This window comes from Pleurodeles waltl, chromosome 4_1, assembly GCF_031143425.1.
Source record: "Pleurodeles waltl isolate 20211129_DDA chromosome 4_1, aPleWal1.hap1.20221129, whole genome shotgun sequence".
In the NCBI taxonomy this organism is placed as follows: domain Eukaryota; kingdom Metazoa; phylum Chordata; class Amphibia; order Caudata; family Salamandridae; genus Pleurodeles; species Pleurodeles waltl.
This window is the reverse complement of record NC_090442.1, coordinates 607,330,018-607,355,295: the sequence shown is the minus strand read 5'-3', so window position 1 is coordinate 607,355,295 and position 25,278 is coordinate 607,330,018. Positions and strand designations below refer to the sequence as shown.

The 25,278-nt window shown below is 47.4% G+C and overlaps 1 protein-coding gene across 1 annotated transcript in view; it reads left to right on the top strand.

The window, feature by feature from the left end:
• The window catches only part of UTP20 (UTP20 small subunit processome component), a 966,235-nt gene that overhangs the window by 489,925 nt on the left and 451,032 nt on the right, over positions 1–25,278 (top strand). Inside the window, exons 32-34 of the mRNA XM_069229033.1 lie at positions 4,263–4,350; positions 15,624–15,767; positions 16,535–16,588. Coding sequence (XP_069085134.1) covers positions 4,263–4,350; positions 15,624–15,767; positions 16,535–16,588 — 286 coding nt within the window. The remainder of the gene's footprint in view (positions 1–4,262; positions 4,351–15,623; positions 15,768–16,534; positions 16,589–25,278) is intronic.

The following is a 25,278-nucleotide window of genomic DNA, read 5'->3' as shown; positions in this document are numbered from 1 at the left end:
CTAAGGGCTGCAGCATATCTTATGCCACCCTGGGGACCCCTCACTCAGCACAGACACACTGCTTGCCAGCTTGTGTGTGCTGGTGAGGACAAAACGAGTCGACATGGCACTCCCCTCAGGGTGCCATTCCAACCTCACACTGCCTATGCAGTATAGATAAGTCACCCCTCTAGCAGGCCTTACAGCCCTAAGGCAGGGTGCACTATACCATAGGTGAAGGCACCAGTGTATGAGCACTGTGCCCCTACAGTGTCTAAGCCAAACCTTAGACATTGTAAGTGCAGGGTAGCCATAAGAGTATATGGTCTGAGAGTCTGTCAAACACGAACTCCACAGCACCATAATGGCTACACTGAAAACTGGGAAGTTTGGTATCAAACTTCTCAGCACAATAAATGCACACTGATGCCAGTGTACATTTTATTGTGAAATACACCCCAGAGGGCACCTTAGAGGTGCCCCCTGAAACCTTAACCGACTATCTGTGTAGGCTGACTGGTTCCAGCAGCCTGCCACAACCGAGACATGTTGCTGGCCCCATGGGGAGAGTGCCTTTGTCACTCTGAGGCCAGTAACAAAGCCTGCACTGGGTGGAGATGCTAACACCTCCCCCAGGCAGGAGCTGTAACACCTGGCGGTGAGCCTCAAAGGCTCACCCCCTTTGTTCCAACACCACAGGGCACTCCAGCTAGTGGAGTTGCCCGTCCCCTCCGGCCACGGCCCCACTTTTGGCGGCAAGGCCGGGGGAAATAATGAGAATAACAAGGAGGAGTCACTGGCCAGTCAGGACAGCCCCTAAGGTGTCCTGAGCTGAAGTGACTCTAACTTTTAGAAATCCTCCATCTTGCAGATGGAGGATTCCCCCAATAGGGATAGGATTGTGACCCCCTCCCCTTGGGAGGAGGCACAAAGAGGGTGTAGCCAATCTCCAGGACAGTAGCCATAGGCTACTTACCTCCTGACCTAAACACACCCCTAAATTCAGTATTTAGGGACGACCCAGGAAATCCGACTCCTGCAACCTGAACTACAAAGAAGGACTGCTGACCTAAAAGCCCTGCTGAGGCGACAGAGACAACAACTGACTTGGCCCCAGCCCTACCGGCCTGTCTCCAGACTCAAAGAACCTGCACAGCAACGCATCCGACAGGGACCAGCGACCTCTGAGGACTCGGAGGACTGCCCTGAACTGAAGGACCAAGAAACACCAGAGAACAGCGCCACTGTTCACCAACAGCAACATTTTTGCAACTTTGAAACAACTTCTAAAGAACTCACTCATCCCGCCGGAACCGTGAGACTTCACCCTCTGCACCTGACGCCCCTGGCGCAAGCTGCAGAGAACCAACACTGCAGGGAGGACTCTCAGGCGACACCGACCTCCTGAGTAACCTGAGACGATCCTCCTGCACCCCCACAGTGACACCTGCAGAGGGGATCCAGAGGCTTCCCCTGACCACGACTGCCTGGAACAAAGAATCCGATGCCTGAACCAAGCACTGCACCCGCAGCCCACAGGCCCGAATGGAACCAACCTCCAGTGCAGGAGTGACCAGCAGGTGGCCCTCTTCCTAGCCCAGTCAGTGGCTGGCCCGAGAAGCCCCCCTGTGCCCTGCCTGCATCGCCTAGGTGACCCCCCGGGTCCCTCCATTGCTTTCAATAGCAAACCCGCCGGCAAGTTTGCACACTGCACCCGGCAGCCCCTGTGCTGCTGAGGGTGTTTTTTGTGTGCCTGTTTGTGTCACCCCCCCCCAGTGCTCTACAAAAAAAACCCATGCCTGCTCCCCGAGGACGCGGGTACTTAACTGCCAGCAGACTGGAACTGGAGCACCCCTGCTCTCCATAGGCCCCTCTTTGTTTTGGGCCCTCCTTTGACCTCTGCATCTGATCAGCCCTATGTTGCTGGTGCGGTGACTTTGGGGTTGCCTTTAACCCCCAACGGTGGGCTGCCTATGCCCAGGAAACTGAGCTTGTAAATGCCTTACTAACCTCAGAAACCTAACCATACTTACATCCCATAGGAACTGTTAATTTTTGCAGTGTGTCCACTTTTAAAATAGCTTATTGCCATTTGTACCTATACTGTGTGTACTACTGCTTTAATTCAAAGTTCCTTACTTACCTGTGTGGAGTACCTTGCATTTTATGTAATTACTTCAATTCTTGAATCTTGTGGTTCTAAAATCAATAAAGAAAATATATTTTTCTATATAAAAACTATTGGCCTGGAGTCAAGTCTTTGAGTGTGTGTTCCCCATTTATTCCCTGTGTGTGTACAACAAATGCTTAACACTGCCCTCTGATAAGCCTACTGCTCGACCACACTACCACAAAATAGAGCATTAGAATGATCTAATTTTGCCATTATCAACCTCTAAGGGAAACCCTTGGACTCTGTGCACAACCTCTCTCACTTTGAGATAGTATATACAGAGCCAACTTCCTGCAGGAATGACCCTGCAAAAAGGGCCAGGTCCAACAGTTGGAATTCTACCCAGAGCTTTTGCTTGTGGTTCATTTTTTGCAGGCATCCCTCCTATCACCTTTTGTGTGTTTGATGTGATGACAAAACCCCCATGGTTCACACCAGTAGCCATTTTCTGCGCCTCGAACGGGTTCTGACAGATGTGTTTTCTATAAGTTTTTACATGAGTGTCACAAGCTGCCCCCTTCATTAAGCTGCACTGGACTTTAGTTTGCTTCTAACATTCTTGATGTGTGCTCCTTTTGAACCTCTCACAGTTGTACTCTGAGACTCTAGAATCTAAAGACTATGTTTCGTATTGTCATCACTTCTGCATGTTGCATTAGGTAGCTGCAAGACTAGTCAGTTTGGCTTCCTTATGCTACCTTTTTCCTGACAGTTGTGCTTAGAACACCCTCATCCTTTTGCATAAAAGGTGGGTCATCTTTCAATTTGTGATAGTCCATCGCGCTTCCTATGTTTTTTCTCCACATCCATATGAATAGGAGAAGCTACACCGATTGGGACCATCGTTCTACATTGATAGAAAAAAGGAGTACTTTTTGAATGATTGACTGTTTGCTAGGTTTGTTGGCATGAAGAAAGTAAAAGAGGTACAGAAACAGATCTTGACCCATTGGATTGTCCTGTGTATCAAACTGTGTTGTAGCCTGGGTAAAAAGGATCTTCTAGGCAGCCTTCTCACTCATTCCGCCAAAGCAAATGCTGTAACTATTGCTTTAGATCAGGGCTTTCTGGTTTAGGACTTCTGCTAGGCAGCCGTGTAGGCATCTATCCTAACTTTAAGCAGGCTCTACTGCGTTGATTCACAAGTCTGCAGAGAGAATCATTTTATTCACTCAGTCCTGCACAACTTACTGTTGTAAAGTCCATTCCTCAGACCTACCACCTTTGTCAAGGGTACTGCTTTGGTGTTGGAGGGTACAGCTTTTTACAGTCCATGCAATCATGTGTATTTACAGCCACACAAACTACAAACAGAAAATGTTACCCTCTAAGCATCTGTTTGTAACTTATAGTGCTGTACAGTCACATGCATTCATCCTCTTTCCCGGAAGCTTGTGTTGATTTCATATCTCTTTTCTTATTACCTTGCTGACACCGCACACTGTGTAGTGCACCATGCTACCATCATGCAGCACCCCATACACATTCTCACCCTCAGTGCCAAAAACAGTAGTTGATGGAGTCAGTGCCAGTGTGTATTGCTCACTAAGCGAGGAGTCAAAGACTATATTGTGACTGGAAAAATGTATTTAAAGAAAAACAACGTGCATCCACTCAAGCTCAACACTAAATGGCAAGAGCATATCGTAGGTAATGCTCTGTCTGGTCAATACTCTATCTAAATTCAGGTTCCTCAATGCATGCTCAGCTCACCCCAAATCTCCACTTCACCTCAAATCATCGTATCTGGAGACGGAACTGAGTAGCAACAGAGGTCGGTGGCTATCCCATTCCTTCGTCTTTGCCAGATTCATTGTTGAAAGTGGAGACATTCCAAATTAGGGAATCAGCCGTTAGATGGAGTATCCTCTAGAAAGAGCATTACTAAAGTAATATATTTTTTTGCTTTAATTAAAATAACATTCCGATGTATTGTAATTTAAACTAAAGTAATTAATGACTTTGTTTAGTAAATGCTGTAAACATAGCATTGTTACTGGACAGAGTTTATTGACCCTAGCAGCAGTCTCTTCTGATTTTATGCCAGTTAATACAGATGTTGATCCACAGTGCATAAGTGTGTTAAATATATTAACTTTATTTTTTCCAGGATCAGCAAGTTCATGCACGACAAAGAGCAAAGTTCTATACTGATTAGCCTTCTGATGTCTTATCTCCACAAGAGTAACATAGCACAGGTATTATGGTTCTTTATATTTCCTTATATATACTGATGTGAACATATACTGCATTGCTGAGATTCATAGGTTTAGAAGTGTTTGTCATCTGGTTGGCGGGAACTAGTCAGCTAACATCAAATCTGGAATGGGCTTGCTTTACATAGGTTCATATCCAATTTGTTATTCCCAGTAAGCATAACAATCATTTAGGCACATTTCTCAACATTTTATGAAATCTGTGAATATTATGTTGTAATAAATGACTGAAATAATGTATTTTTGGGACCTGGGAGTACTACAGTGGTAGAGTAGGAACAGATAGCAGAAGCACAGAATGTGCATTATGGTGAATTTGTAGCTGCATCTTGATTAATCCAGGTATTAAAAGCCTTCTTGGCTGGTAGCACTTTTTTGTTAGCAGAGCCTGTGACAGGATTATTAGTGGCAAAGCATTGTTGCAAGAAGCGGGTTTAACTAGTAAAGGTAATGACGGTGGCCCTGAAAAAACCACTCTTCTAATGTAATCACAATAGTCCTGGAGCACCATGAATCCTGTAATCAGCAGACACACCTGGTTTGTGTTTTATAAGTAATTGCCTTTTCTTTGTATATTCAGATAATGTAGCAAAGTATTACCAAAGTCTCACGAAGTCCAGTCACTCAAATAAATACCAAAATGGCTGCATAATAACAAAACTATAATATCCAACCTGCCCTCTCAGCAATCATTTTCTTGAGTCATACAGAAGCCTTTACTATACCTCGATAAATTTCCTGTCTGTGGTTTCTGTATATTGTTCCCTTCCACCCAGAATAAGTAACAAATAGTGCACCAAAAAAAGAGTACTCCTGATAAGCCTACATTGCTTTTTTATATCATCACACAAACTAAAAAGATACATCATCTCATTCTAGATGTAACACCTTTACAATCACAACTGATTGATACTCGATAAATACTTCCATATCTGATAGAGACTTCTAGTTGCAGATTCCTTAACTTAGACTTTCCCCCAGGCGTCAGACTGGATCCGGAGATTTTTCTTCGAGCTATACCCTTGCGCGTCAGTAGGTGGAGTCAGTCGACTCCGTTGGCATTGAAGTAGCCGTGATGATATCAGGAGTAGTACATAGACGCCACCTCAGCGCAGTGACGTCAGTTCTTTTCTTTCTGCGCCACGCACTAATCCGGCGAGAGCTACACTGGTCTCTTTTTGACCGACTTTGACTCTTTTGTTGAGTTTTTGGTGTGGCTTTTGGTGCGTCGAGGATGTCCCTGAAGACCAGTTTGAAGCCGTGCAAGGATTGTCACCGCATAATGTTGGTGACGGATCTGCATTGGGTTTGTTTGTGGTGCTTAGAGCGCAACCACAACCTGGAGTTGTGCTCCAAGCACCAGGCCATTCACCCAAAGGCCTTGAGGGAGCGGTCCCTCAAGCTCATGGCTGACCGGCGCTCGACTCCTCCTAGATCAAGGTCTCGCCTGAGAGGAAGATCACGAGATGGTTCACGGAGCCACCACCATTCTTCTTCCTACAAGTCTTTGGGCCTATGTAAGAAGTTGTCATCATCAAAGAGGTCCCACCACCCTTTGACTTCGCCCCGTCACTCAGCTGATGCGACGCAGGAGGATCGTCAACACATAAGGCGTCTGTCTTCGGAGCCTGCTTCTGAGTCTGCTCCACACTACACCGAATTTTCGGGAGCCGTAGCGACCCCCGCCCAATTAAAGGAGTTTTCTGAGGCCATGCGCCTTATTTTTGGGCAGACCGACCCCGATATGGCACCTTCGGGCCCAAGGGGTTCGGACGAGGGGCCTTCGGGTTCCGCGCCGATGGCTTCGGCTCCAGCCACGAGGTCCCCTTGGGATACGCTTGCGGATATGCACCGATGCCGGTCATACCACTGAGACCTTCCCCGGAGCCAGTTGGTTGTCGACGCTCCCGACGTCGGTAGTGCCCACACTCAACGTCAACCCAATCCTTATTCCCAACGACTCAGAGTCGGAGCCGCCGCCGCCTCTGTCTTCGATGGGGCCTGTTCACCCCAGGTCGAATTTGGACCCTTTTCCTTAAGGGTACGAATTCGGGGAAGGATTGGAGGGGTTCCTGGACCCTTATGAATACCAGGATGACCCACCTGTGGACTGGGCACAGAAATTGGGCGAGGCCAGTGGACTGGACACTTCTCCAGGCGCTGGCATGCTGTCTCCTCGTACCGTGGCTACGGTGCAGGGAGCGATTTATACAATGGTGGTCAGTAGGGCGGCTGAGGTCCTTGGCCTTGAGCGTCCTACTGTAGAGGTCAGGTCCAATCTCCTGATGACGGTGCTTCAGCCAGGGGCTTCCACATCTGAGCGCCTTTTGCCATTCAATGAAGCCTTCACCGATGTCCTTTTGGGTACTTGGTCTAAACCCAACACAGGGGGTCCTGTGAATAGAACTATTGCATGCTGCCATCGGCCCGCACCAAACGACCCTAAATTCCTGTCTCAACACCCTCGCCTGAGAGTCTTGTCATCTAGGCTTCCTTTTCTATGGGCGCATTCCCTTCTGCACCCCAGGATAGGGAATTAAAAAGGCTGGAACAATTTGGGAAGAAGATGTTTCCTTCCTCCAGTCTCAAGGTGCGGTCCATGAACACTGCATGCCTTTTGGGGTACTATACCCACTCTCTGTGGGATACGGTCGCGCAAGTTCTGCCGCAGATACCGGAGGAGGCCCATGCTATGTCAATGATGGAGAGATGCAGCGAACTCCACGATCCAATATGGGCCGGACACGACCATCTCTCTCTGCAGATCGGTTACTACGACGTGGCCTTGAGACGCCACGCCTGGTTGCGTACTTCTGGTTTTTCGGGGGATGTCCAGCAGTCTCTAATGAAGCAGGCCCTTTGATGGCTCCAGTCTCTTTGGCTCCCGGGCTACAGCTCGGTCCCTTGGTCTTTCCACTGCCCCTCGCACCCCAACAGTCCACCTTTCACCACTTTCGTGACCACAGAAGGGGCTCCCTGTTGCGTCCACCACCCAGCCACCTTGCCACCCATGCTGTTCAGCCGCTGCATGGCCGGGGATGCGGAACCAAAGGTCTGCCCAGTCCACCCCTGCCCCTGCTGCAGCCTCCACTCCCTACTAGTCTGTCCCCCTCACTCCGATCCAGTTAGCGGCAGGATTCGCCATCACCTGCCCCACTGGGAATCCATCACTACGGACAGGTGGGTTTTACAGATAGTTTGAAAGGGCTATTCCCTCCCTTTCGAATCTGCCCCACCAGCCATGCCTCCATCAATCAGGCAACTTCCAGAGGATCATTTGGCACTTCTCCGCCAGGAAGTTGCGGCTCTCTCCAAGGGAGCTGTAGAGAAGGTCCCTGTGCCAGAAGTAGGTTGTGGTTGTTATTAACGCCACTTTCCGGTGCCGAAAAAGGACAAGGGCTTAAGTCCTATCCTAAACCTTCGAGACCTCAACTACTTCCTCAAGAAGGAGGAATTCAGAATGCTCACCCTGGCTTAGGTCCTGTCTGCCTTAGACCCAGGAGACTGGATGGTAGCATTGGACTTGCAGGATGCTTATTTCCACATTCCCATCCTTCTTGCCCACAGACGTTAACTATGATTCGTGGTAGATCATGAGCACTATCAATTTACCGGGCTTCCCTTCGGCCTTACTAGTGCCCCTCGGTGTTCACAAAAGTGATGGTGGTGGTTGTAGCTTATCGGCGCAGGTTAGGAGTCTCAGTCTTTCCCTACCTCAAAGACTGGCTGTTAAAGACAGACTCACCCCAGAAATTCGTCTTCCACCTTCAGACTATGGCGAGCCTCCTGCACATGCTGGGGTTCACTGTCAACGTGCCGAAGTCTCACCTGACTCCCTCTCAGAAGCTCCCTTTCATTGGAGCTGTTCTGGACACAGTGCAGTTTCGGGCGAGTCCAGGATATTCAGGCCATGATTCTGATCTTTCAGCCTCTGTCTTTGGTTTCGGTGAGACTGACTCTGAGGTTGCTAGGCCTCATGGCCTCCTGCATCCTGCTAGTGACACATGTCAGATGGCATATGCGAGCTCTGCAGTGGGACTTAAAGTTCCAGTGGGTGCAGCATCAGGGAAATCTCTCCGACATCGTCCAGTTCTCGGAGGGGACTGCGAAAGACCTGCAGTGGTGGCTTTCAAATCCTCATTGGGTCCACAGCAGATCCCTCTCCCTTCCCCAGCCAGATCTATCCATAATGACAGATGTGCCACTTTTGGGTTGGGGCGGCCACATGGGAGAGGCAGAGATCAGAGGCCTCTGGTCTCCGGCGGAGTCTGGGTTCCGTATCAGTCTTCTGGAGCTCCGGGCGATCAGGCTTGCATTGAAGGCATTTCTTCCCTCTCTCATAGGGAAAGTAGAGCAAGTGTTCACAGACAATACTACCGCCATGTAGTACTGCAACAAACAGGGCGGAGTAGGGTCCTGGACCCTTTGTCAAGAGGCACTACGTCCTGGAACATGAGGGCATTACCCTGCTGGTTCAACATCTGGCGGGTTCTCTCAACACCAGAGCGGACAAACTCATCTGATAACGAATGGCATCTCCATCCGGAGGTGGCGCAAGGTCTCTTTCAGCAGTTGGGAATGCCTTGATTAGATCTGTTCGCCTACGCAGAGATCGCGCAGTGTCAGCTGTTCTGCACATTGGAGTTTCCAAGGTGGCACTCGCTCGGAGATGCTTTTCATCTCAAGTGAAACTCTGGCTTCCTTTCCACCTATACACCTTCTGCCCAGAGTTCTCAAGAAGATCAGGAACAACGGCTGAAGTCATCTTGGTGCCTCCGGTTTGGGATCGGAGAGTATGGTATCCAGAGCTATTGGGTATGGCTGCCGATCTTCCACTCAGACTGCCTCCTCGGGCAGATCTTCTGTCGCAGCAACAGGGAGCGGTTCTCCACCCGAACCTGTCCGATCTCCGCCTTCATGCTTGGAAATTGAGCGGCAACAGTGGACGACTTTTGATCTTCCACCCGAAGTCTGTGATGTTATCTTGGCAGCCAGGCGTCTCTCCACCAAAATGGTATACGCCTGTAGGATGTTGGCTTTGTATACTATCTCAAAGTGAGAGATAGTGTGCACAGAGTCCAAGGGTTCCCCTTAGAGGTTGATAGTGGCAAAATTAGATAATACTAATGTTCTCTTTTGTGGTAGTGTGTTCGAGCAGTAGGCTTATCAGAGGGTAATGTTCAGCATTTGTTGTACACACACAGGCAATAAATGAGAACACGCGCTATAAGAGTTAACTCCAGGCCAATAGGTTTTTACATAGAAAAATATATTTTCTTAATTTATTTTAGGTAAGTACATAAATTGTAAGATACTTCACACAGGTAAGTATAGAACTTTGATTTAAAACAGTAGTGCACACAGTTTTGGTTAAAATGGCAATAAGCTATTTCAAAAGTGGACACAGTGCAAAGAACAACAGATCCTGGGGAGAGGTAAGTTTTGGTTAGTTTCTCAGGTAAGTAAAGCACTCACACAGTCAGTCTCCTGGGCATAGGCAGCCCACCGTTGGGGGTTCAGGCAACCACAAAGCCACAGCACCAACAACACAGGGCCAGTCAGTTGCAGAGATCAAAGGAGGGCTCAAAACACATAGGCACCTATGGAGAACAGGGGGGCTACAGTTCCAGTCTGCTAGCAGGTAAGTACCTGCGTCCTCGGGGAGCAGACCAGTGGGGTTTTGAAGAGCACTGGGGGGGACACACACAAGCCCACAAAACACACCCTCAGCGGCACAGGAGCTGCCGGGTGCAGTGTGCAAAGTAGGTGTCGGGTTTGCTGTAGAAACCAATGGAGGGGTCCGGAGGTCACTCTGGCGATCGAGGCAGGGCACAGGGGGCTTCTCGGGCCAGCCACTGGCTGGCCTAGGATGAGGGACACCTCCTGGTCACTCCTGCACTGGTAGGTGGTCCCTCTTGGTCCTAGGGGCTGCGGGTGCAGTGCTGGTCAAGGCGTCTGGTTCCTTTGTTACCAGGCAGTAGCGATCAGGGGGAGCCTCTGGATCGTCTATGCAGGCGTTGCTGTGGGGGTGCAGGGAGGTCGACTCAGGGTGTCCACCTCATTGGAGTCGCCTGGGAGTCCTCTCTGCGGTGTTGGTTGTCCTGGACTCGAGCCGGGGGGCGTCTGGTGCAGAGTGTGAAGACTCACGCTTCTGCCGGGAAGTGGAGTCTCTTTAAAGTTGCTTGTTTGGTTGTTGTTTCTGGACAGAGCTGCTGTCCTCGGGAGGTTCTTGGTCCTTTAGGTGCAGGTCAGTCCTCTGAGGCCTCAGAGGTCGCTGGTCCCACTCGATGCGTCACTGTGCAGGCTCTTTGAGTCTGGAGAGAGGCTGGTAGGGCTGGGGCCAAGTCAGTTGTTGTCTCTGTCATCTCTGCGGGGCTTTTAGGTCAGCAGTCCTTCTTCTTGTTGTAGGTTGCAAGAATCTGATTTCCTGGGTTCAGGGTCGCCCCTAAATACTCAATTTAGGGGTGTGTTTAGGTCTGGGGGGCAGTAGCCAATGGCTACTGTCCTTGAGGGTGGCTACACCCTCCTTGTGCCTCCTCCCTGAGGTGGGCACATCCCTATTCCTATTTGGGGAATCCTCCAAAACTAAGATGAAGGATTTCTTAAGGCACGGGTTACCTCAGCTCAGGATACCTTAGAGGCTGTCCTGACTGGTGGGTGACTCCTTGTTTTTCTCATTATCTTCTCCGGACTTGCCACCAAAAGTGGGGGCCCTGTCCGGAGGGGGTGGCATCTCCACTAGCTGGGATGCCCTGGGGCACTGTAACAACAAGCATGAGCCTTTGAGGCTAACCGCCAGGTGTTACAGTTCCTGCAGGGGGAGGTGAGAAGCACCTCCACCCAGTGCAGGCTTTGTTCCTGGCCACAGAGTGACAAAGGCACTCACCGCATGTGGCCAGAAACTTGTCTGGTTGTGGCAGGCTGGCAGGAACTGGTCAGCCTAACCCTAGGAGTCAGACTGGCATACAGGGGGCATCTCTAAGATGCCCTCTGTGTGCATTTTTCAATAAATCCCTTACTGGCATCAGTGTGGATTTATTTTGCTGAGGAGTTTGATGCCAAACTTCCCAGATTTCAGTGTAGCCATTATGGAACTGTTGAGTTCGTAATTGACAGACTCCCAGACCATATACTCTTTATGGCTACCCTGCACTTACAATGTCTAAGGTTTGGCTTAGACACTGTAGGGGCATATTGCTCATGCAACTATGCCCTCACCTGTGGTATAGTCCACCCTGCCTTAGGGCTGTAAGTCCTGCTAGAGGGGTGACTTACCTATGCCACAGGCAGTGGGATGTAGGCATGGCACCCTGAGGGGAGTGCCATGTTGACTTAGTCTTTTTCTCCCCACCAGCACGCACAAGCTGGGAGGCAGTGTGCATGTGCTGAGTGAGGGTTCCCCAGGGTGGCATAATACGTGCTGCAGCCCCTAGAGACCTTCCCTGGCCACAGGGCCCTTGGTAACAGGGGTACCATTTACAAGGAGTTTATCTGTGTGTCAGGGCTGTGCCAGTTGTGGGAACAAAAGTGCAGTTTAGGGTAAGAATGCTGGTGTCTGGTTATCAAGATCCCAGCACACTTTCAATCATACCTTTTTGCTTTTTGTTGATGCCAGTTAGGGGGTAAACCATGCCAAGGAAGGCATTTCCTTACACCACCTGTCTGCATAAATTTGTGGAATGGTGCACCAACAAATCTGTTGATCCCCTCTCTTCCCCTCTATGTGAGGTTCTTTTGTTCATTCTTTCTCTGGCCCAACAGGGCTCTGCTTTGGGCCCCCTTAAAGGGATTTATCTGCCATTAGGCTACCTCACCAGCCCTCATTCTTTAAATCTCCTATTGTGAATAGATTCCTTAAAGGTCTCACCCATTTATTTCCTCACACTCCATTTATCATGCCTCAGTGGGACCTCAGTCTTGTCCTTACTTACTTAATGTGTACTCCCTTTGAACCGATGCACAATTGCCCTTTACGGCTCCTCACTTTCAAGACTGTCTTTCTTGTTGCCATCACTTCTGCTCACAGAGTGAGTGAGCTTCAAGCCCTTTCTTCCAAGCCTCCATTCTTTTCTGTGCACCCTGACAAAGTGGTGTTGCGCACTAAGGCTTCCTTCCTTCACAAAGTTGTTACGCCTTTTCATGTAGGCCAGTCCATCACCTTGCTTACTTTTTACACACCCTGACGTCCCTCCCATGAGGAGGAGAGACTCCACCATCTGGACCCAGAAAGAGCATTGGCGTTCTATTTTAATAGTACTAAGGTTTTCCGGGTGGGCTATCAACTCTTTGTCGGGTGTTTGGGTGCGAGGAAAGGGAAGGCGGTACAAAAACATACCATCTCTCGATGGCTAATTCTTTGCATCAAGATGTGCTGCGCTTTGGCCAAGAAGCAACCCTTTGAGGGCTTGTGCACTAATTCCACCAGAGCAACTGCTGCTTCCACTGCGTTAGCATGCAGAGTTCCTGTCCTGGATATCTGCTAGGCAGCTACGTGGGCATCCCTACACACGTTTGCTAAACACTACTACCTAGACAGTTCCGGCGGGACAGATACTTTGGTCATTCGGTCCTGCAGGACTTCCTAGTATGATCTTGGTTCGCAGCCCACCTCCGAAGATGGCATTGCTTGGGTATCTATTCTAAGTTAAGGAATCTGCAACTAGAAGTCTATATCAGATGTACAAGTTACTTACCTTCGGCAACAAAATATCTGGTAGAGACATATTCTAGTTGCAGATTCCTTACTGACCCACCCATCCTCCCTGCTTGCGAACTGATTTCTAGGGACAGGGATTCCCCATTCAGATCCTCAGCACTGGTGCACCAATCTCAGAAACTGACATCACTGCGCTGAGGTGGCGTCTATGTACTACTCCGGACGTCATCACGGCGACTACGACGCCAACAACGCCCGCAGAGTCGACTGATGCCACCTACCGACGTGCAAGGGTATTGCTCGAAGAAAAATCTCCGGATCCAGTCTGACGCTTGGGGGAAATTCTAAGGTAAGGAATCTGCAACTAGAATATGTATATATCTCCAAGATATTTTGTTGCCGAAGGTAAGTAACTTGTACATCAAACATAAATCTTGTTTGACAATGAGTGTTGCACAAAAATGTACAATTATTGCTAACAATTATCAAAACACAGTATCATAAAACAAAATTATCAAAAAACACAATGTAAAAAGAGCTCCTTACCCGTAACTCCTCTCATTCATATGTAACACCAGTTAAGACCAATGGGCTCTGAGCATCATCAAGAATCCCATGGTTCAGTGTTTATTCTCCAAGTCAATTCTTTTTACTCTGCTGATTGGTGTCTGCTGAGTCTAAAAAACGGTTGACACTTTTTGGTGGCTGAGGGAAACTGGCCCTGTATATACTATATCAAAATGAGATATAGTCTGCACAGAATTCAGGGGTTCCCCAACAGGCTTGACAGAGGCAATAATAGATAATACTAATGCTCTGTTTGTGGTAGTGTGGTCGAGCAGTTAGGCTTATCAGAGGGTAGTGTTAAGCATTTGTTGTACACACACAAGCAATACACTCAATGACAACTCCAGGCCAATAGGTTTTTATATAGAAAAACATCTTTTGTTAATTTATTTCTAGAACCACAAGATTCAGTTTGCAGGTAGTACATAAAATGAAAGGTACTTTGCATAGGTAAGCTCAGGACTTTGAATCAAATCGACAATACATACAGTTTTCTTAAAAATGGCAAAAAGCTATTTTAAAAGTGGGCACACTACAATTTTCACGGTTGCTGGGGTAAGAAAGTACAGCACAGTTTTGGAGGTAAGTAACCGACTTACAGATTCAGTCTCTGCGGTGTAGGTAGCCCATTGTTGGGGGTTCAAGATAACCCCAAACACCCAGCACCAGCAACACAGGGCCAGTTAGGCACAGAGGTCATACAGGAGCCAAAATAACGTGGGCCCCTATGGAGATAGGGGGTACTCTGGTTCCAGTCTGCTTGCAGGTAAGTACCCACGTTGTCGGAGGGCAGACCAGGGGCGTTTAGAGGAGCACTGAGGGGGGCCTCAAGTGCGCACCGACCACGCACCCTCAGCGGCACAAGGGCAGCCGGGTGCAGGGTGCAAACAGGACGTCGGGTTCCCAATAGAACTCTATGGGGGACCCCGGGAGTCACTTAAGCGCTGCAGGCAAGCAACAGGGGGGCTTCTCGGGCAAGCCACAGACTGGATAGGCAGGAGGGACCGCCTGCTGGTCACTGCTGCACCGGTGGTCAGTTTCTCTCGAGTCTGGGGGCTGCGGGTGCAGTGCTTTTCCAGGCATCAGAAATCTTTGTCATGGGCAGCCGCGGTCAGGGGGGTTCTCTGTAGGTTCTCCCAGTAGGGCTGGGGCTAAGTCAGTTGTTGTCTCTTCTCTGTGGGGTTTTCAGCTCAGCATTCCTTCTTCTTGTGAGGTCGTCAGGAATCTGAGTAGCTTTGTTCATTTAGCTCTTAAATGCAAGTTTTAGGGGCGTTTTTAGGGGTCAGAGGGCAGTAGCCAATGGCCACTGTCCCTGAGGTTGGCTGCTCTTTGTTTTTCCTAATTATCCCTCTGGACTTGCCACCAAAAGTGGGGGCTTCTCCGGGGGGGCGGGCATCTCCACTAGCTGGAGTGTCCTGGGAAACGGTAACTGGAGGCTTGATACTTTGAGGCTTACCTCCAGGTGTTACAGTTCCTGCAGGGGGGAGTTGTGAAGCAGCATTTGCCTATAGAAATGTTTGCCAGAAAATCGCTTGAATAGAAGAGCCATGGCCTTCTTGAAAATTAGCCCAATTCCTTTCTCTTTATATTATCAAGGGGAGGGAGGGTAACACTGGAAAAGGGTAACTTAGGGAGCATGAAACTGGTACATGGTGGCTGCAGAGATAACGTATATGCCAACGTTTTACGCAAGAAAAGTGGGAGATTTTTGAAAAATAATCAGAAAAATGTATTTTACCCCATAATTTCTATTGTAGCACAGTCAATTTCAGGAAGGAGACAGCTAATCAACAATAAACTGGGTTTTGCTAATAAAGTTGTTGCTTCTGTGCTTTAAGAGTTGCCAGGTAGCTACGAATAATAAATACTGCATACCGTGACACTTTAACAAGACGTTAATTAAAATGTAAATGAATGCCACTGTAACTTATAGAAAGCTATTCGAAAACTAAAGTTGGGCAAGTTAGATGTTTGTGCTACCTTTAAATATAAATTGTGCATCACATCAGAAACATGATTTTGAATTTTACAGGACACGGAGATTGACATCTTGGAGACTATACAAAACTTGATGAGGCATTGTGTTAATCCAACCAACTTCCTCAAACCGCTGGGCAAACTCTTTGCTGTTGTCCAGAACAAGCTTTCTCGGGAGACGCTCTGTTCAACTTTCCAGGTAGGAACCCATCTGTCATCAGAAACGTCTATGAAGGTTGGGCTTGAATTACAAGTCATGTGTAACAATTTGTAGGCCTTGTTGCTATGCAAAATATATTATGTAATTTGTAACCTAAATACAGCTATCTTGGCTTTAATGCACTGTAGATTTCGAACATACCTCCTTTCTAGAGGTTTAGTTATACATTTTAAAGTGACCCCTTTTGTTCAGTTATGCATTTAAATGTAAAGGATCTTCACCCAGTGAGGGTGGTGGTATTTGTTGGTTCAAGAACAGATATGATTCTAAAAGATTGCTAAAATGATTGCACAAAATTGCTTCAAACGTAAAAGTGCTTGATAGTGGTCTTTAGTGTCAAATCATAAATTCATGAATTATGTATTATCTCTGCCTTTGATATTGGCTGTGTCCAACCCACATTCTGCACCACAGTGGAAAGTAGTGATTTTTTCAAAAACTACCATTTGTTTATCTGTTGAACCTACTACTTCCATTACGAGATACAGGTACCTCTCTATTCCTATATTTGGTTTGACTAGCCCAATGGAGAAATTCAACTGCTCAAATAAATTTAGGTGTATCAACCTAATGCCACCTTGGTGCCATATGCCATGCTTTATATATCTTGAGATACCCACATTTTGCTCTACAGACTGCCAAAGCAGGATCATCAGTACAATTAACAAAACATTATGGTACAATAACTTAGAATTTATGTTGTGTAACCTTGTCCATTTATTTAACCCTCTTCGTTTTTTCTCCAGGTTTTATCTGAATTACATAGTGAATTAAAGTACACAACAGACACTGTTGTTAAGGTATGTAACAGCATTTGTACTTTTGTCTACTGTGTTTTAATTTCAGGGCATATGTCCAATGGATACAGTCTGCCAAAACCATGTTCTTTAATATATGAGGATCATTAACCTTCACTTGCTTGAATTAGTATTGATGCATGCTTAGCTTTATTTCAAATGCTCTTAATTTCGAGAACCATTCCATTGTTGTTGACACTAATATTTTGGGTTTACCAGTTAGATGTGTGTGCATTTTCTATATGCATGAATAGGTGTCATTATACTCTCTGTTAGTTTTGCAGGGGTCCACATGGAATATTCAAAAGAAAGAGGTACATTTGAAATGTCTCTTAAGATTTTCAAATGGTACATTTATTCAGAAAATAAATGGAACTTCTGTTAAAGAGAAAATCTCTCTCTGTCTCTAAGTTTGTTTTGTCCTAGAAGATTGTAGATGTTTCCCCTGAATGTAGTGGTAATCCATTGATGCCACCACCATTTATTTAGCCTCTGCCTCAGTGATGTCTCTCCAGACATGGTTCTGTCAATCTACTGTTGCCTCAATTAAATTACATTTACTGAAACAAATACAACTTGCAACAGGATTCACTTAAGATCACATTCACAGCAGTCAGCAAATACATACTAGGTAAATTATCCGCAAGATTCTTTCAGGTTGAATATTAATTTCACATGCACACTATCTATAACATGCCTACATTTGTTGGTATGAATGTACAATTGTACAGTGACCAGAGAAAATTCACAGTGGTCAGTGAAGCTTGAAATGTGACTCCCCCATAAAAGAAGCTATACTTAGGGAGTACTTATTCTGAATCACATGCTCACCACCAACAATATGTAGACACAACAATACACATTCATACTTGACAACTCTGTGCTACATTACTTTAATATTACTCTACTAGTTAAGAATGTTGGTGTGCTTTCATTGTAGCCTTTGGGGGGACGAGAATATACTTTCCCAACAACATTAATCCCCACTACACTTGCAATTAGGCTGTATCCATTGCAGAAATTAGGTAGTAAACTCTACAACCAACACACTGTTTATGAACCTAATTTTTTGTAATACAGCTAAGGTTTCTCTTTCATAGTTCATATTAAAGTAAAACTTGGCCAGTTGGTATGTGACCATATTTAACTCCACTTGTTTTCTGCTTTTGGCCAGATATGGATCCAAGTGTCAGCCTCTTAAGTACACGGACAAGTTTAATCTCGATGTACTGCCAGCATTAGGACGTTACGTCTGTCTGCTTTCGTGTCAAATTAGTATTTGTGTGGAAATTTGAAAAACATAAAATGAAGATTGTAAGAATGTTTATTGGAGTTCTGATGGATGTATCTTCCAGCAGTTTCCTCTCATTATGAATACTCCTTCCAGGCTTCAGACTGGTCTTGGAGATAGATATAGATATATATGTATATTTATATATATATATGTATATAATCATGTGTAGCTGCAGATACACATGCTGTGCACTGTTCCTGCCATCTAGTGTTGGGCTCGGAGTGTTACAAGTTGTTTTTCTTCGAAGAAGTCTTTTCGAGTCACGTCACCGAGTGACTCCTCCCTTTCGGCTCCATTGCGCATGGGCGTCAACTCTATCTTAGATTGTTTTCTTCCATCGGGTTCGGACGTGTTCCTCTTCGCTCTGTATTTCGAATCGGGAAAGTTAGCTAAGTATCGAAAATTCGTCGGTATTGTTCTCGTTCGGTACCGGGTTAGTTTTAGTGTATCGGCACCAACATCAAGACTGCTTTGGCAGCCCTTCGGGGCTTCCACTCTTCATCGAGGCCTGGTAGGCCCGACCACACCACACCCGTCGTCCAACACTAATGGACTGGACCCCCTTCTGTTTCTGTCCTAAGTGTCACGCCAAGTATCCTTATACAGACCAGCACTGAGTCTGTAACCTGTGAAGCTTGCCGAGCGTTTCGATCGAAGAAAACCTTGAGAGATCGACGCGCAAGAAGACTACAAAAGGAGGAAGAAAGAATTTCCTATGGAGCATGCTTGCCAGCTCATTTCTTGATCCTAGTAGCAGAAGTCGTAACATTGTCAGCAAAAAAATGGATATAGAGATTGTCATCAGAAGAGGGACACACATTTGTACTAGGTTTACTTCTTTGTCCCCTCAAAGAATAACACCCTCAGACATATCTTGGATGTCTGCCTTCTGTGCATGTTCATCTGAGAGAACAAGTTTGTGGTGCTGTCCCTGAGCCAGGTCTTGTTGGCCTTGAACATAGGAGACTGGTTGACGTTAGCCTCCATGATACCTACTTCTAGCTTATGATTCTCCCCACCCACACAAGCTGTTTGAGGTTCATGGTGGGATCCCAACACTATCAGTTTGCCGTCCTCCTGTTTGGACTGAAAATAGTACCACATATCTTTACGGCTTTGTTGTGGAGGTCTGTTTCTATGCTTTGTTAACTGCCTGGGAAAGCGGAGTCCTCAACTCGGGTCTAGGAATATCTCAGACAAACAGCAGCACTTTTCTACTACCTGTACTTTACCATCAGCATCTAGAAGCTTCACTTAACTCTGTTATAGACTGACTTGTTGGGGTGGTCGGCAGCTCAACCCTCCTGAAAGCCTTCTGTCCTTCTCAGAGGATCATGTATAATTGGGTGAAGGTTTGAGTCAAGCTGTTGTTAGTCCCTGTTGTTAGAAATGGGATCTCTGGTTGGCAGTCAGTTTGCACTCTGTCCAAGCAAGGGACCCTCACTCTAGCCAGGGCAGTAGAGATAGCCACTTAAGGTAACCCCTGCTCACCCCCTTGGTAGCTTGGCACAAGCAGTCAGGCTTATCTCAAAGGCAATGTGTAAACTATTTGTACCAACACACAGTAATACAGTGAAAACACTACAAAATGGACACCACACGAGTTTAGAAAAATAGCCAATATTTATCTAAATCAAACAAGACACCTGGTTTGTGTAAAAAAAAATAAAGCTGCACTGGCAAGCGTGCGTCCGAAAAGTTAGCGATGCATCAAATCCTTACTCGCAAGTGAGGCCGTGTGTCGTTTCTTCTCCGATCGGGTAGGCAGTGCCTAGTTTTTCTCTCCCGCAAGACAGCGACGAGTCTATTTCCAGAAGGGCATCTCTGGTCCGGGCAGCTTCACGTTGATTTTGATGCCCAGCGATGTTGCATGTGAAATTTGTCCACACGATGACGAGAATCTGAGCTGCATGGGGTTTGCATCGTTGTCAGCAGCCGCAAGCTGGTGTTGCGTCTTTTCTCCAGCCGCGATGCAGGTGATGCATTGATTTCTCAACTGCTATGCAGGTGGTGCATCACTTTTACAGCCCTGTTGCAGATGGTGCGTCAAATTTTTCCCTGCACTGCTCCTGTGTGTGGATTTCCACCTTGGTTCCACCAGCTTCACCTTTGAAGGGCCCAGGGACTGGAATTAACACCACTTGGCAGGGTAGGAGTCTCAGCAAAGAGTCCAGGTGCTGGCAGAGGAAGTCTTTGATGGCCCTGAGACTTCAAAACAGGAGTCAAGCTCAGTCCAAGCCCTTCATTGGACACACTTCACAAGCAGGAATATACCACAAAGTCTGGTCTTCGTCATGTTTCAGACAGAAGCAGCAACTGCAGACCAACCCAGCAAAGCACAGTCACCCGCAAAGGGGCAGTACTCCTCCTCCAGCTCTTCAGCTCTTCTCCTTGGCAGAGGTTCCTCTTGAGTCCAGAAGTAATCTAAATGTCTGGGGTTTTGGGTCCACTACTTAGACTCCTTTCTGCCTTTGAAGTACGTAAACGTCAAAGGAAAGTCTCTGTTGTTCACAAGATTCTGCGTTGCCCAGTCCTGGTGTCAGCTCCTCCCTCCACTCTAGTGCAGATGACCCATCAGGATATGGAGGCTACACCCAAGCTACCTGCGTGCCACTGTCTGGTGGAGATTTAAAAACAGCCCAACTGTCAGTCTGACCCAGACAGGGAATACACAAGCAGGCAGAGTCACACAATGGTTTAAGCAAGAAAATTCCCACTTTCTAAAAGTGGCATTTTCAAACTGACAATTAAATCAACTTTACCAAAAGATGTATTTTTTTAAATCTGAGTTCAGGAACACAAACTCCATAATCTCTATCTGCTCCCAAAGGGAAACTGCACTTAAAAGTTATTTAAAGGCAGCCACTGTGTTAACCTTTGAAAGAGATAGGCCTTGCCACAGTGAAAACTTAATTTGGCAGTATTTCACTGTTAGGAAATGCAAAACATACTAGCACATGTCCTACCTTTAAAATACACTGCACCCTTCCCATGGGGCAAACTAGTGCCTACCTTAGGGGTTCCCGTACATGTATGAAGAGGGAAGGATTCGGGCCTGGAAAGTTGGGTACACTTACAAGGTCGAATCGGCTGTTTAAAACTGCACATACAGACACTGCAGTGGCAGGTCTGAGCTATGTTTACAGAGCTACTCATGTGGGTGGCAAAATCAGTGCTGCAGGCCCAATAGTAGCATTTGATCGACAAGCCCCGGGCAACTCTAGTGTGCACTTTACTAGAGACCTATTAGTAAATCAAATATGCCAATCATGAAAAAGCCAATTACACATACAATTTACACAGGCAGCACCTGCACTATAGCACTGGTCGGCGGTGGTAAGGTGCCCAGAGTACCAAAACCAGCAAAAACAAAGTCCAGCACACAATCAAAACACGGTAAGCAGAGGTGAAAAAGACAGGGGAGACTACGCCAAGGATGCCAGGTTTAACACCTGTCATGCAGTTCTTTTGACTGTTAGGCCTCATGACCTCATGTTGCTGTCCCTCATCAGATGACAGATCATAGCCCACCTTTGGTATTTGAGAAAGCAGTGGATTCAACACAATGAAGTCTGTTCCTGCATATATTCCAGTCAGTGCATCAGAAGCCGCACTGGTGGATTGATCCCTCTAACCTTCTAAGGGATCACCCATTCAGTCCTCCACAGACTCAGGATACCTCAACATCATGCACACCAGATAAGATGTTACAGGACCTATATAGGCGTAACACCAGTGCAGTTCTTTTCTTTCCGCGCCAGCTAGCACTGGTCCGAAGAAGAGCTACACCTTAGTTGCTTTTTGACCTGTCTTTTTCAGCTTTTTGAGTGTTGACGATTGGCGCATCAAGATGTCACATAAGACTGGATTTAAGCCCTGTGGATCCTGTCCATTGGGTGATGTCTGTGACGGATCTGTACCTTGTGTGCTTATGGTGCCGAAGTCGTGCTCCGATTGCCCGGCGATGAATCAGAAAGCTTTGAGGGAGCAGTCCCTAAAACACATTGCGGCCCAGTGCTCGGCTGCATGTCACTCCTGATCTTGGTCGAGAGTTAGGTTCTATTCTTCATCGTCCCACTCCAAGTCCTCGGCACGATTAGGTAAGTTGAGACACAAAAAGAAGCTGAAGAAGAACAAGCGTTCTTCAACTTCACCCCGCCCGTCGGCTGATGGGACAAGGGAAAAGGAGCATCATAGTTCCTTGCATCTGTCCTTGAAGCCCAACGCTCCCTCTGCAGCATGTTACATACCTTCCTAGTCTGATGCTTCCTCAGTCGGGGGCAGGATTCGCTATCACCTGCCCCCGCTGGCAGTCCATCATGTTAGACAGGTGGCTTTTGCAACTAGTCTTAAGGGGCTACTCGCCCTCCCCTTCTAGACTACCCCTCCATCCATGCCACCATCTTACGATTGGATGATGGAGGATCACCTGCCACTTCTCCATGAGGTGGTTAAGGGCTTTCTTGGCCAAGGGAGCCATAGAAAGAGACCTGTGCCAGAAGTAGGTCGTGGTTGTCATTCCTGCTACTTTCTGGTGCCCTAAATGGAAAAGGGCCTCTGACCTATACTCGACCTTTGGTCCGTTAATCTCTTCCAGTGTTGAAGTTGCAGGATGCCTTTTTCATAATCTGTCCTGTCTGTCCACAGACGTTACTTGCAGTTCACGGTAAGCCACGAACATTTTCATATCACTGTGCTCCCCTTTGGCCTTACCAGTGCCTTTGTGTGTTCACCAAGGTGATGGCAGTGGTCGAAGCTCATATGTGCAGATCAGAGTTTGTCTTCCCCTACCTCGACGACTGGCTGTTGAAGACAGACTCACCCCAGGCAGTCGTCTCCCGCCTCCAGACTATGGCAGACCTCCTGCATTCGCTGGGGTTGATGATAAACATGCTGAAGTCACACCTGACTCCCTCTCAGATGCTCCTTTTCATCAGAGCTGTTCTGGACACGGTGCAGTTTCAAGCTTATCCTGCTGAGCGGCAAGTCCAGGATATTCAGGCTATGATACTGTGATGTTTCAGCCGCTATCCTGGATTTAGGTGAGAATGCCTCTGAGGTTGCTCAACTTCATGGCCTCCTGCATCCTGCTGGTGACACTTGCCAGATGGCACATGCAGGCTCTGCTTTGGGACCTGAAGTTCCAATGGGCGCATTTTCTGGGGAACTGATATGCTCCTGATCTCAGAGGGAACTGCACAAGTTCTGTGATGGTGGCTCTTGAACCATGATTGGGTCAGAGGCAGATCCCTCTCCCTTCCCCAACCAGATCTGATAATAGTGACATATGCATCAACTCCTGGGATGGGGCGGCCTCATGGGAGAGGTGGAAATCAGAGGCATCTGGTCTCTGGCAGAGTGTGGGTTCCACTTCAATCTTTGGAGCTCTGGGAGATCAGACTGGCATTGAAAGCATTCCTTCCCTCTCTCAGAGGGAAAGTAGTGCAGGTGTTCACGGACTAGACTACCACAATGTGGTACTGCAAGAAGCAGGGCAGGGTGGGATCGTGGACTCTTTCTTAGAAGACTCGAAGACTCTGGACATGGCTGGAACATCAGGGCATTTTCCTGGCAGGCTCTATGAATGCCAGAGCAGACAAACTCAGCCGACAATGCCTGGTGTCATGAATGGTGTCTTCATCCACAGGTGGCGCAAGATCTCTCTTTTTACCAATGGGGAGAGCCATGGTTAGATCTGTCTGCCTCTGCAGAGGACGCACAATGTCAGCAGATTTGCATGTTGGAGTTTCCAAGGTAGCACTTGCTCAGCAACATTTTATGTCTCGAGTGCAGCTCATACTTGTGGCCTTGTGGCTCCGGACTGGGCATGAAGTCTAGTATCCACAGCTATAGAGCATGGTCATCAATCCTCCGATCAGGCTGTTCCTTCAGGAGGATCTTCTGTTGCAGCAGAAGGTTCTCCACCCAAACCTGTCCAGTCTCCACCTTCTTGCATGGAGATTGTGATGACAATTGACAGCTTCTGCCTGAAGTCTGTAATGTTATCTTGGCAGCCAGGCGTCCCTCTACCAAAACGGTATACGCTGTTGATGGAAAAAATTTGTGGCATGTTGCACAGACAAGTCTGTTGGCCCTCTCTCTCCCCCTCTTTCCGAGGTCCTCTTGTTTATACTTTCTTTGGCCCAGCAGGGCTCTGCTTCAGGCACTCTCAAAGGTTGTTTGTCTGCTACCTCCGCATTTCTGAGATTACCAGACCAACCCTCTTTGTTTAAGTCTCCTATAGTTAGTAGGTTCCTTAAGGATCTTACCCACATGATCCTTCCATCACCATTCATCATGCCCCAATGGGATTTGAATTTGGTTCTGACTTTTCTCATGTGTGTTCCTTTTGAGCCTCTTCAAAATTGTCTTCTCAAGCTTCTAACATTGAAAACAGCCTTCCTTGTGGCCACTGCATCTTCCCACAGGGTGAGAGACCTGCAGGCATTGTCATCTTAGCCACCCTATCTTTCTATCTGACAAATTGGTTCTTCGCACATGGGCCTCTTTTCTTACAAAAGTGGTTAGGCCCTTCAATGTAAGCCAGTCCCTTACCTTGCCTACCTTTTATGCACCCCCACATCCTCCTAAGGAAGAGGAGAGACTCCACCACCTGGACCCAAAAAGAGTGTTGGTGTTCTACCTCGATTGTATGGCAGCGTTCCGGGTGGATGATCAACTCTTTGTTGGGTATGTGGGTGCGAAGAAAGATTGGGCAGTGCAGAAGAGAACCATCTCTAGTTGGGTCGTTCTGTGCATTAAAATGTGCCACGCATTGGCTATAAACCAACCCATGGGGTATTTGCACACTTACTCTACCAGAGCACAGCTATTACCACTGCATTATCACGCAGAGGTCCAGTCTTGGACATCTGTCAGGTGGCAACATGGGCTTCCTTGCACACGCTCACTAAACACTGCTGCGTGGGCTGTCAGGTCTGAAGGGACAGGTACTTTGCCCATTCGGTCCAGAAGGACTTCCTTGTATGGTCTTGGTTCGCACACCCTCCCCCGGGGTTGGTATTACTTGGCTATCTACTCTAAGGTAAGGAATCTACAACTAGAAGTCTCTATCAGATGAACAAGTTACTTACCTTTGGTGACGACTTATTTGGTAAAGGAGTATTCTAGTTGCATATTCATTACCAACCCACCTATCCTTCCCGCTCTGTGTACTGATTTCTAGGGACAGGGACCTCCCTTTCAGGGCCCTAGGTTTCGCGCACCAGTGGTTAGTGTTCTTCATGACTCGGCGCTTGAAAAGACTGACATCGTGCTGTTGTGGGCACCTATATAGGTCTCGTGATGTCATTTCCATCTATCATAATGCTGACAGCGGGCATGGAGCCGATGGATGCCACTTGGCGAGTAGGGTTACTACTCAAGAAAAATCTCCGGA